The 12,881-nt window shown below is 42.1% G+C and overlaps 1 protein-coding gene and 1 long non-coding RNA gene across 5 annotated transcripts in view; one reads left to right on the top strand and one right to left on the bottom strand.

Moving 5' to 3' along the window:
• Nucleotides 1-12,881, top strand: part of LOC309714760 (uncharacterized protein) — a 118,940-nt gene that overhangs the window by 56,493 nt on the left and 49,566 nt on the right. For 3 of the 4 annotated variants that reach the window (XR_014279012.1, XR_014279013.1, XR_014279014.1), the window contains one exon: nucleotides 12,610-12,784. Coding sequence is in view for 1 of the 4 variants with exons in the window: in XM_082547449.1 (XP_082403575.1) it covers nucleotides 4,094-4,201 (108 nt within the window). In the remaining 3 variants the exon portion in view is untranslated. Of the gene's footprint in view, nucleotides 1-4,093; nucleotides 4,259-12,609; nucleotides 12,813-12,881 lie in introns of all 4 variants that reach the window. The other variant, XM_082547449.1, reaches the window with a different exon arrangement.
• Nucleotides 4,350-7,545, bottom strand: LOC309714762. The gene is made up of 2 exons (XR_014279015.1): nucleotides 7,241-7,545; nucleotides 4,350-5,164 (listed from the first exon to the last, which is right to left on the bottom strand). It is a non-coding gene; the product is annotated as an uncharacterized lncRNA (long non-coding RNA).

Here is a 12,881-nt window from a genome sequence, read left to right as displayed (position 1 = left end):
TCAGCGTAGAGCTCCATAGTTTATATCTGAGCTAGGTTTCATTGCAGAGGGTACAGGCCTAAACTCCACAGGTGAAACTTAAGTTCATTGTAGCTCAGAGAAGCTCACAATGCAGCATGCAGCCTTCTCACAGACATTTCAGCTGCTAACAGTAATTTCTGCAATTACTCTCCACAAGAACTCATTCGTAGGCGCTCGTTTCAACGCCTTAAAGGACACACTCTTCCCCCTTCTTCTATCCAAGTAACCATGGTTATTTACCATGGCATGTCTGCTGCACACATTAAAGGTACCTTTAGCAGTGATTAGAGCTGACCACTGCTTTCAAACCGCAGTGAATGTGCCTTAATTCTTTTCGCCCTCTGGTTTGGTTTCTTGGCAGCTAAATATCAGTGGAAAAGTCTGTTCAGTGAGTCACCCACTGAAGATATTCCAGAAAGTCGTCTTGTTTTGAAATCATGTTTTTCCATTTGTGACATGGAGAGAAATGGAGTCAGAGAGTAGAAACATTTGAGATATTTTAATTTAAATAGTTGCGATGCCATTCTTCCCTGTTTTATTTCTTAGCTAGTCTGTAAAATCCATTTGCAGTCATGACTTCAAAAACAGTCTGAAAAGCATCTTAGCAAGTTCTGAGTTAACAGATACTGTGTTGACAGTATCTGGTCAGATGTAAAATGATTCATTACAAAGTATTATTGATAAATTTACTGGGATTTGTAGCTAGATCCTCAGAGTTAGAAACATTTATAGTAAAAGAATGAAATATCAGTCTCCATGTTTAAAGTAGACTCTAATTTTAATGTTAAGATGTGTTTTGTTCTCTAAAAATGACATCGTTTGGCCTTTGTTATGTTCATATCTTTCATATAAGTACTACTAAATCTCCCTTTAGTTACTGTAAAGAATTATACAAACTGGTAATTAAAGTCAGAATCCTCTCTTTGCAACAGCATCACAAGCGCTGAAATTGTTCCACACGTTCAAGGTCAACGTTTTAGCTCTTTCCGAACATATTTTAATTTGCTTATGTCTCTCTTGGGGGGGGGGGGGGGGGGGGAATAGTTGGGGAGTTATGATCTAAGAAGTGGCAAAGACAGTCACTTTATTCTGAGATGGCAAGAGAACACCTTCATGGCCAATCAGGTCCGGCTAATGAGATAAGATGGGTGAGGACGGTGGCACAGCCATTACAGTCACAGTACGTCAGCACTTTGGTAATGAGGAGACCATGAAGGCAAAACTGTCGAAGAAAAGGATTTCTGCTGGGACAAAAGAGAAGTTTAGATGCTGAAAAGTAAAAACAAAAACACATAGACAGATTAAACTGACTCATTTTTCAAGCAGAGTTGTTAAGAAGAAGGGGGAGCCTTTCCAATGTAGTAATGATCATTTTTGCCTTATATTATTGTAAAATATCTTTGAGACTTGGACTGTTTCTCAGACAAAACTGTGCATTTGGAGCTTGTTGTAGGACTGCAACACTTGGAACTATTCCAGACATAAATCCACGTTTTATAATCCAGGTCAGACACATTATTTATAGAAGTATATCTAGTTTTTTATGTTCTGCCATTGACACACTTTGACTCCATTAAATATAATTTGAATTGTTGCTTTTAAAAACAGACAAACAAATACATTAACAAAATGCTCATAAATGATTTTTTTTTTTTTTTTTTTTTTTTGCTTTTATCTCCTGAAATCACGTTTTTCTAAATGCAATTTACCAACACTCATAATATCATCTGTTTTCTCCTCTGTCCTCATTTAAAAAGGTGTATTGGTGACTCTTCATGGAAGCTTCACTGCAGAATGATGCATGTTTCAGAATTTAACACATGCAGCTTGCTCTGGAGCAAGGTTATTATAGTTGACTAAAAACAAAGGTTATTGTAGTTAACTAAATATAAACTGAAAACTAAAACTACATGTGTGAAGGAACATTTTAGTTAACTAAACGGTTGCCGTACAGCAAGAAGGTTCTGGTTCGTCTCCACCTTCCACCTTCATGTGTGGAGTTTGCATGTTCTCCCTGTGATTGTGTGAGTTCTCTTTGAGTATTTCCCACAGTCCAGTGTGAGTGTGAATGGTTATTTGTCTCTCTGTGTTGCTGCGACATTTCCAGGTTTTACTTTTGTCCTATGGTAACTAGGATGGGATCCCCCACCCACCTGCCCAGCCCACAACCCTGAATTGGATAAGCAAAAGAGAATGGATGGATAGAAAAAAACATGGAGGAAAAATCCTTAGGTTTTTGTTTGTTTGTTTTGTTTTAGAACAAAACTTGTTTGATGAGGCATTGATCGACATGTTTATTTTTATTTTTTTCACTCTTTTTTAAAAAAATTTTTTAATCTGTGGTGTTTTATCTTTTTTTTTAATGTGTTCTTATTTCTTTACATTGACCCTTGTATTGCTGGAATTCCTGTTTGTTACAAGCCAAACAACACTGATCTATTTCTCCATTATTTCAATAATGGAAGAGCTCGTAGTGCCATTTTCAAGCTTTCCAACCACGCTGAGCTTTTTATGGAAATAATTTAAAAAAAAAACAAAAACAAAAAAAACCCGATATCACCCCAAAAAAATATCACTCAAAAGAGAGCCTGTTTATAAACATGCCTTCAGGGGATCTTTAAGAATTTGCTCTTTACTAAATCTTGTATGTGCTGTTTAACAGCATTTATCAATTTCCGCCACAAGAGGGCAGCAGAGTTCTTCTGACGTCCTGAGCAGCCCGTGCAGGAGGAGCTGAAGGCAAAGCAGGAGCATGATGAACATGCTTTATGGCAGCCTCATGGATTTCATTCAACTTTGAAGATTTTGGTTATCAGTAGAAACCAGACTCCAGGGCTGCTGAGTTCAGATATGAAATTTCAATTTTGTAATGTGGTTCCCTGCACTGAGACCCACCAGTGTACCAAATACATGACACGGCAGGCAGACTGCTCTTTTTTAATTCATGAGGCGACCGAGTTGTAGTTTCATTTGTAATGATATTAACCACCCGAGCAGGTGGATGTTAGAGCGGACTTCTTAAACTGTCAGTCCCCCTCCTTAACCACTCAGCTGATTTTAAACACTACGGCAACCGATCATGCGCACTGTGGAATCCGTTGACTGTACTTAGAGATTCAGTTTATGCTTACGCTGATCCAGATATGTTTCTCTGGAAGACTTAAAGGAAATAAACTGATGATTTGGTGAAATGACTTTTATGTGCTCCCCTCCCCACTTTAGCCAGGCCCCGCTTATCCTTCTATCTACATGAAGCGCACAGACTCATGTCATTAATTAAGATCTGATTATTTTCTGTCGGTGTGTGCAACATGGAGCCAATCATCTGAATGAAAAACAGAAATGCGTCCAGATAAATAAATAAATACTCTAACATGAGTCGTACTAAATGAAGCCCCACTGATCTATAACTGTCCGGAAGAGAGAGTCTCCATTACGGTTTGATATTGCGTGCGGACGCCACCAGGCGACACACTAAGATCGAAGGATGTTATTTCATCCAGCGGAAATGCCACAAGACTCTCACAGTTAGTGGTCTGCATTCATCTGCTTGAGCCAATGATTTTGGTGAAGCACATTTTAAAAACCTGATATTCGTTTAAAGTCCATGCGAGTGTTTAAGCCACAAGCTCCACGGTCGTCCTCCTCATTTACATTCCGCAAAGGCACCACGCGTACTTATGGAAATTAATATGCAGATCCAATAAATCATGGTTTATTATCCTTGTCACGCGAGGCTCTATATGGTTTTTGTGGGGGGAGGGGGTTAGAACCTCTTTACTGTGATAATTGTCATTTGTACAAAATATTTTTTTTTCCTCTAAGCAAGTTTTAGGGGGGAAATGGGTCGCTGATAAATTCGTGCGACGATGATTAGAAGTAAAAATGTGTGGGGATGTTTTTATGCTATTTTTAGAACCGAATGAGCTCAACGGTAATGCCAGCCGTCACTCCATTTGCAGATTTTCACGAATTTCCACACTTAGAATAAATTAATAAGTAAATATATGTACATAAAGAACATTTGAGGTGCCTGCAAAATGCAAGAATGTCGAAATTTCTTCTAACGCAGTTGCTTGCGTTTCTACGTCGAGGAGTCCGGACTGCATTCCTGCACTACAGAGAAGAAGTTGAGCCATTTCCGCTTTTCCACCGGCGGGCAAGTGAAACAAAAGGCTGATCGGTGGCGCGCAGATTTCAGCACCACAGAGGGTGGACAGCGCTCCGGGTAGCCTATGTGAGGATGGACAGCTCCCACCGACACACACACACACACACACACACACACACTGGAGCAAATATGTTCATATAAATAAAGAGCTTTCAAATATTGTATTTTGTTTATTGTTAAATGCAGGAGGAAAAGAGACAGCACACGAATGACGGCACACGAATTACAGTTTGAAACACAAGAGCAAAAGTTCAGTGTGAGAACGCCACCAGTATAGTTTTAATAACATTATAGGCTATCTATCTTTTTTTTTCTTAAAAAAATAAATCTGCAACTTTAAACTTTTGATTTCTGGGGTGTGCAGATCGGAGAAGATAGGAAGATCATCTCTTGGCATTCACCGCGTGCCTTAATTGTAAGACATTAAATCAAGGTCCGCTGTGAACACGGAGAGACACAACCCGCTCATCTGTGTGTGTTTGCGCGTGTGTGTGTGTGTCCGTGCTTCACCAGCTGCATCCACTCTACTGTGGGAAAAGGGCAGACACCTCCAAACCTTTGCGTAAAACCTGTTACGACAAATAATAATCAGTCTTTATTTCTGCAGCCTCCGAGGCCTCTGACGTGTAACTAAAGATGTTTTTGGGATGTCAAGTTTGGCCAAAAATGTAAAGATTTTTTTTTTAAATCCAAAGCATCCCGTATGCATCAAAAGAGATCAGATCCTCTCCCGGTGATTGTACAGGCCTACCTTAGAGTGTATGTGTGAGCGGGGGAAAAACATTCAGCTGGAGAAAAAAAAGAGGTTAAGTTACAGGACTTTAACGCAGAACAGCCAGTTTGGAGGCAAAGTGATTATACGTCCCAGACCGCTTTAGCAGTCAAAAATGACTTGATCCGTGTCCGTCGACTGCTTTTTGTCCAAAACCGAGGAAGGCATTAAAAAAAATCCTCCATTATCCCATAGTGCACCTAAGGAAAAAGAAAACACAAATGCGTCATATTGAATTGCAAATGACAAATTCTCATATTCCACATTGACCTGTTCAGAAACATCACTCGGCGTCCAAAAAAGGAGGAAAAAGGTCCGCGTGCAAAATATTGATTTTCCTATAGCCTCATAACGCCCTCCTCACATCATCTATAGATACACGCACACACGCACACACAAACGCCTGCAGCCTCTCTTTGCGGGTCACAGGTTAAAATTGCCGCAAATCGCAAACCGGGCAGCCGAAGAACCCCGAGAAACTGCCGGTGTCCTGAGCGCATCGGTGCGCACTGTGCGCGCGCGTGCATCCGTAGCAAACGCACCGGGACATCGAGACCGAGCTGATCCCGGCGCGGGCACCACCTAAATGGGACTGATCTCTCTCCGTCCGGTCTTTTCCTCTGACTTTGGGATTAATGGTGCTCCAGCCAAACAAATGAGGCATCTGGCTTCAGCACAAGAGGATTGGGATGAAAGGGGGGGGTGCTGACGTCACCAGGCAAACAGATGTTCCTCTATATTACCCAGCGTCCTCCTCATCGCTGCCCCGTGTCCTTGAAACTAGGAGGGAAATTGACGACTTCCCAATCCGAGAATTAACGTTTATCGCCGACATGTGTTAATAGTTCTGCTGCTGGTTGGTGTGTGTGTTTGCGTTGGTGCGTGCATGCGGATGTGCGCGTGCTGGCAGAGGAAATGCCAACAATGGTCTAGCAAATTGTGAAGCCCCAAATCTGGCATTGGCTGTGATCAGTTATGCAACATTGCACTATTCAAAAAAAAAAAGAAAAGAAAAGAAGAGAGAACACACGTGTACCTACACTCACACATAGACCCACACTCACGTGGGCATGCGCACACGCACTCCCTGCACACAGTAACGATGGAGAGATGCTTGTGTCATTCTGATCGCGCCGCTTGACGTGAGTTTGACAAGTGCTGCATTTAGCTTCTGGTGATGAGCTGCAGCTGATTTTTACTCCCTCAAAATATTATTATTATTTTTAATCAGTGACGTTCACTAAACTGCAAGGTGCATTATGCGTGCTATGGCCAGATTATATAACGCGCACGCTGAATGTAACGGGAAAGTGGCTCAGACGTGCATAAATGCGAATTCCTCTCCTGTCGAATGCCTCAACTGAGTGGGAAACTGACAGAGATCCTAGAATCTGTGCAATTCAGCTATAACCCGGTGAAATCTGCAGCGATGCAGACTTCACGGAGCACACGGTGATTTGCATATCTTGTAAACTAGAGCGAAAGCAGCTTAAATTCAACCCAAGTCACTGCTGTTTATGAGTAAGAGTCGCATCGGACACCTGCCCACAACTGTGAGGATCTCCTGAGCTCAGCGTTTAAAAAAAAAAAAATTACGGCTCCTGTTTTACAGTTAAAGAGCGCGCGCACACACAAAAAGCACCGTGGAGTGGGAAAGAGAAGGCGCAGGCTCGTAGATTGTAGACTAATTGCAATGCATCACCCACTCGCTGGAACACAGAGGAGAGGGATACAGAAACAAAGGGAATCGCCATTTTAGACGGAAACGTCCCTATCCCCTGAAAACAGTCCGACTCTCGCGTCGACCCCTGTTTGGAGCTCCATCGCGACTTGTCAGCAAATCACCATATTTCACCAGTTCTTCTCTCTCTCCCTCTCCCTCTCTCGCCTCCCAGAAGAAAATGACCCCTATTGTCCTCACGCGCCGTGCAACGAACAAACGATGAGGCTCAGATATCCTCCGTCCTCTTCCCCCTTCTGAACAATCATGAAACCATAAAAACAAATCCCGCTCGTTAAGCCTGCTCGGCTTTTTCTAACGTCTTTACTCATCCTTTTTTTTAAACTAGTAGTGGATTTTTCCCTGAAGCCCGCAATAACAATGGCAAGTGCAGCGTACACAGGGACCCGTTATCTGCACGGAGAACGATCGCCATCCGTTTTATTCTCTTAAAACGCACGCGTTACCAACGGCGGGAGCAAAAAGACGCAAATCAGCTCATCAATAATTGCTCAAAGGCTTGATTATAAAGCAAACGCCGGCGGAAAATACTCACCGTGGAAATGGTCCACGCCATATGGTGGATCCCAAGCACACCGTGCGCTCTGCTCGTATTTATCCGTGCCCTGCTGTTTCTTTCACTTCATCTGAGCGTTATTACTTCACCGCAGCTCTAGGCAGTCGCTGTGTATTCCCGGTTTCTCTCGGCGTGTAGCAGCGAACGAGCAAAGACTCCGTGTGGCGAGAAGCTGACGCTACCAATGAGAGCGACGCTGTAGCCTCTGCAAAGCATGGCTGCGCTTTCTCGCTTTTTTTTTTCAAAAAGAGGGCAGGTCGCTCTGTGCATTACAATGAGTAAAATCTCTCTCTCTCTCTCTCTCTCTCTCTCTCTCTCTCTCTCTCTCTCTCTCTCTCTCCTCTCACATGCCCGCGCACAACACGCGTTTATCCATACAAATGCGCGCTCGCTCGCAGACACTCAAATATGCGCGTTCTGGAAGTTCTATATATCCAGTGATTTAAAGCGATCATTTATCTGATTTGCTCATTATCATTATTATTATTATTATCATTATTATACACGTCAGACTGCGTTTCAGTGGGGATTTTAGCAGCATGTTGTAGTTTATGTGGTCTATACGTGGGAATAACTGCTCTATAATATGGTGAAGCCTGACGGTAGGACTGTGTAGTCTGGTCGCCTTCTTGCCGGCCACAATTAATCATGTTTAACGCCATTTGTCTTGAGAGGTTCATTTCAGTTTCACGCATCAGGCCACCGGTTTTGCAACTCAATTTCTATAGGCTGTTAGTTCAATTGTGTGTTGTCTCTGCATAGATTAAATGAGGAATATTTTAAGCTGGGGGGGGGGGGGGGGGGGGGGGGGGGGGCTGTTGTCTCTGTAAATAGACCCATAAAACTTGTTTTGCTGTTAAAGGCCTGTAAATAAAGTTAAGCGTTTTCTTTACACGCATTTTCTTTCTTTCTTGTATTTCTTTCCTTTTCTTACGGCCTCTTCCTTTACCACACGTAACTTCTGACATGCAAGGGCGTAGCTTCCTTTTAGGGAGTCTTGCTTGTGCATTCAAAATTGGAGCAGTAATTGATTGAAGCAAGTGGCAGTCCTGCACTGCTCGTTTGTGTCCCCTTCACTCCCTGCCGTGATTGACTTCCAGGCAAAGATCCAATCGAAACGGATGATGTCATTAGAGTAACCTTGCTAACCCTGTGGCCCAGGCGCAATAATGCCCGCTTTACCTCCAACTTATTAACGTATATCTGACTCCAGCGTTAAAATCACCCCACAGGTGTTATTCACGCGCTGTTTCTTCGAGTTCTTTCCTTTCTGTCATCTCGTCCTCCTCCGAGCATCCATCCTCTGTCTCACAGTTTCCCTCCGTTACCGTTTCATTGTTTCACTCTGTTACAGTGTTGGCCTTTGACGGCTGCAAGAATCCAGTCAGTGCAATGATGCAACGTTCACCCAAGTTGTGATGCAACTCGGGTGAACATACCACTGAGAGCGTTAACGTTTTGTCAACATTTTTCTTCTTCATTTAAAGCGTTAGAGGAGAAATTCTGTTCAGGCTTGCATCAGGCGACATATAGGGAAGTTTGAAAGCTGCTTTTTCTCTGGCAGAGGGAGGAGGTAGAGGGGTGTAAGGCTATTGTTCCCGCTGAATCAATGGAAGCTGCGGGGCGACATGCAGCGGTGCGCACATGAATGGCAGGGCTCTGGGATGTGTGTGGGTCAGTGGCCCGGGGTCTCCGTCCCAAAGCCCCTTTCCCAGCGCCTCACAATGAACCTGCGCAAGGTCGGGGCTCCTAGGGGTCACAGGCCAACCCCTTTTGTCCCTCACTTCAAAACACATAGCCTAAACATTTATTAATCAAGAGGCAGCCGGTGGGCCTCTCTTTTGAGAAAAAAAGGGGGTTGAGAGGAAGGGGGGGGCGTCAAGGGTGGGAAAGAAGTAGGGAGGAAACAGAAAGAAATAACTTGTGGCTGCAGTTGCAAATTCCATCATTTGGACAGAGGTGGAAGTTTGTAAAAGTTGTGGGCTAATGGTAGAAGTTGGGACTCCGCGCAGAAGGCGGATGGGAACTCACGGACAGCAGGATTTGGACTTCTTATCGAACCGAACCTGTTTGTTTCGCACTTCTGCTGGATTTGCGATCAACACGTCCGGATAGGGATTTCTGTCGCACACCGACACGTTGTTCTGGACTCGAGAAGAACAAAAGAGAGTACAACAGAAATATAAACCGATCTGCGTGAAGTAAGGGAGTCGCATAATCGCCGTGACTGCCGTTCTTTAACGTCAAAACACAGAGAAACTGCCGCATCGAAACGCCCTTTGCGTGCGCAGCGTTCTGCACACGGAGCCTATGGGAACAAGTGCCACAACAACAACAACAACAACAAAACTAGATGTAAGGCGACATCGAAATGCGGTCTGTGCTGTGCGTCTTCGATCGAGGCTGCTGTCTAAGCCGACAAAAAAAAAATCTGAAGCAGGCCTTCCTCTGCAGCATGGCCACATCAACCGTACCTGTGTGAGAATGTCCTGACAACCACATTCATTTTACTCAAGATCAAACTATATGTGACCCTATGGAGTAAAATTAGTTAATTAACTAATTAAAAAAACAACAACAACAAGATATTAATTTCATTTCAAACCTGTGTGGCATGCGTGAGCATTAAAAGCTCCCAAATAAGCGTCGGTGTTGTTGGTCTTTTATTTTTGGCAGTCAGTGAAACGAATTGGAAGTCAGGTCGAAACGCGAACGTGCTGTCTGTAGGAAAGTGTGTGCAGGGTCGCTGTGAGCTATGTGCTCTGCAGTAGTAAACGTTGTAGTTGCATCAGTTTTAACCAAACTGAGATGCCTTGGTAACCGTTGCCTTTCTATCAGTCTCCCCTCCCTTTTAATTTTTTTTTTTTTTTTTTTGTATCATGCATCAGGCCTTACCCCAACATCACACAGCCTGCACAGTGGGGCTCATTTTGTGCTACAGTTTACTCCATAAAATCTATGCAGACTTGGTTTAATATGCTTATAATTTTTGTCTTATTTTTTTTTAGCATATTAGTTCTAGTAAAAAATGTTATAACACAATAGTTAAACTGTAGTTAATATTTTATTTTATATATTTTTTGGTGGGGATATTATTATCCATGCTTTGATTTTGCTGATCAATGCCAAGTTATTTTTAAACCCAAGTTCAAATTTGTTGCATATTTTTATGTGTTAAAATGTGTGGCAGTATCATTCACTTAACAGATTCTGATGTATTTCCAAATGGCTTTTGTAATTTCTCAAAATTGATATTAAATCAAGTTAGGAGCAATCACAGCTGTCCTCAATGATCTTGTGAGGAAGCGGGGAAGAAAAAAAGGCATTTATTTTGGTTTTCTGGCTTAAATTAAAAGATGCCCAATCTGTGATGGCACATAAGCAACATAGGCAGGTAAACATACCTGCAGTACCACATAAGAAAGAGGGGGCATACTGTGCATTTCCACAATGTGAGTGGAAATATGGAGAATATTTAGCAGTGGTAGTGAGACATTGTGTGCCTTCGGTAGTGACAATTTCTTGCTGTTACTTTACATTCAAAAATCATCCACAGGATGACTATAAAGATGCAAACCGCTGTGTGGATTTATTATTGCCTTTGGAATATGTTTATTCTTTAAAAAATGTTTATTAAAAAATAATAAATACACAGTATTCAAATTATTCAAATTGTCCTTTTGTAAGTGGCTTAAAAAAGTGCACAAACACACACATTTCACCATGTGTTTCTACAACCTATATAAAAACATTTATATTATAAAATGCATATATGTGGCTGTTCTGAGTCCTTACAGATGTCATTAGTAGGTTGTTACGAACAAAATAGTTAACTATTAAATTTTAGTAAGCTCCACATATTTTTGTATTGTGCTTTTTCATCACAGATGCTTATTTTCTGACATCTCTATGTGTTCAGTCATCAGAAATTATAGAAACTTTTCAACATCCAGTGTGTTTAAAAAAAAAAAAAAAAAAAAAAGACTATATGGGTTACATCGTTATATGTGCCACCAGTCCTGACCTGCAATGAGCAGACTCCAGAATTAGAGAATAACCCAGTAGATGCAGCACCTGCTTTGTTTTAGGACATGACCTGATTGCAATTTTTTTTTTCCAAGCAAATCCTGACAGTAAGGTTTGCCTGCTTAGCTTGAGCAGGGACAGTACGCTCCCCAAGCTAACATCAAACTCTAAACAGCAGTTGTTATTTCATGGTTGCGTGCAAGCAGAACCAGGTCATCTGCACTGGGTTACAGGCCTGCTGGCTGTGTTTGTTGTGCCCTCCAAAGTGTGCTGCATCCTTCCTCATGCTGCAGAGAATTGTGTTTTTGCCTTAGTTAAAATAAAGAAAAGAGATGTTGATTTCCTAATGATTACCTAAAATGCTCTTATATTTGCACATTTAACAATGTGCAAATATAAGGAAGCGTTGCACTTTCTAGCAGCAGACACTGATATGTTCTTTATAATTCAATAAAACACTGAGCTTTTTATTTCATGCAGTGGAAACGTTAAGTTGCAGGATTATGCTATATACATGTAAATATTAAGAGGTAACTAAAGTCTATCTGTAATTACTTAGATAGTACTCTGCAGCCTTGTAGTGTTTTGTATGAGCGAAGCAAGGGTGTGTGGGACCTTCCCCTTATGACATTAGCAGGGGGTCAAATGTGCATGTAGGGCACCTGGCTCTGCACCTCCCCTCTCTCTGTGATGTTAAATGTCAACCAGCAGCATCCAGAGAAAGCAAGGTGAGCCTCCATTCTAATGCTTATGGCAGGAGATCATAGCGTCTGACTCCCAAAGCCATGTTTCTCTTGTGTAGTGCAATTAAAACTGTTAGAGAGGGGAAATTTACAGAACCATTAACCTAAGGTTTTCTTTTTAGTGAAGTCGATAGTCTGAAGGTTGCTCTGCTGAAAGGAAAACCCCAGGCTTTTTTTTCTTCTTCTTCTTCTCCTTCTTTTTCTTTTTAATAAATGTAAAACGAGCGGCTTAATCTTGATTTGTTTCGGAAAGATTTGTGTCTTTAGCCTTAAAGTGCAGTGGATTGCCTCCTCTGCATTGCCCACCTTGAACATAAAACAGTAATTGAATTAAAAATTGAATTCATTTATTTTGGACACACGTGCTCATCCTTCTGGAAATCATTTTGCTCTAATAACTTGTATTCCAGTGCTGCCGCTGCTTCGCTTTGCTCGGTCGCAGTTATTTATTTTTTTCTTTAAAAACAGATGCAGCGGGAGTGATATGATCAGATTGCTGATTTTATAAGGTACAGTGTGGAATAATGTATAGCTGTGTAACTGCGTCGCACACTTATCCAGTTTTCCCTCTGATTCCAGATACAGTCCGGTGTCTGCTTCAAACCCGAGGCGTACAGGAGGTTAGATGTAAATCTGCACCATCACAGAAACATCCTCACTCAGAAATGGCAGTAGTCAGGACCTTCTGCTGCACTTCTGCTGCTCCCTAATAGAAAGCCTATTGAGGCCCAATCAGCAGGTCTGTTCCAGCCTTGTAAGTGGATTTCTCCCATACCCCCAAGGTTTGTGAAATAGGGGTCAATGGGTCTGTTATTGTTTTTCTCTGCCTCTTTATCCCTACATAACTCTGT

Source organism: Aulonocara stuartgranti, assembly GCF_965226115.1.
Source record: "Aulonocara stuartgranti genome assembly, chromosome: 9".
Classification (NCBI taxonomy): domain Eukaryota; kingdom Metazoa; phylum Chordata; class Actinopteri; order Cichliformes; family Cichlidae; genus Aulonocara; species Aulonocara stuartgranti.
Note: the sequence above shows the minus strand (reverse complement) of the source record. Positions and strands in the feature narration are given on the sequence as shown.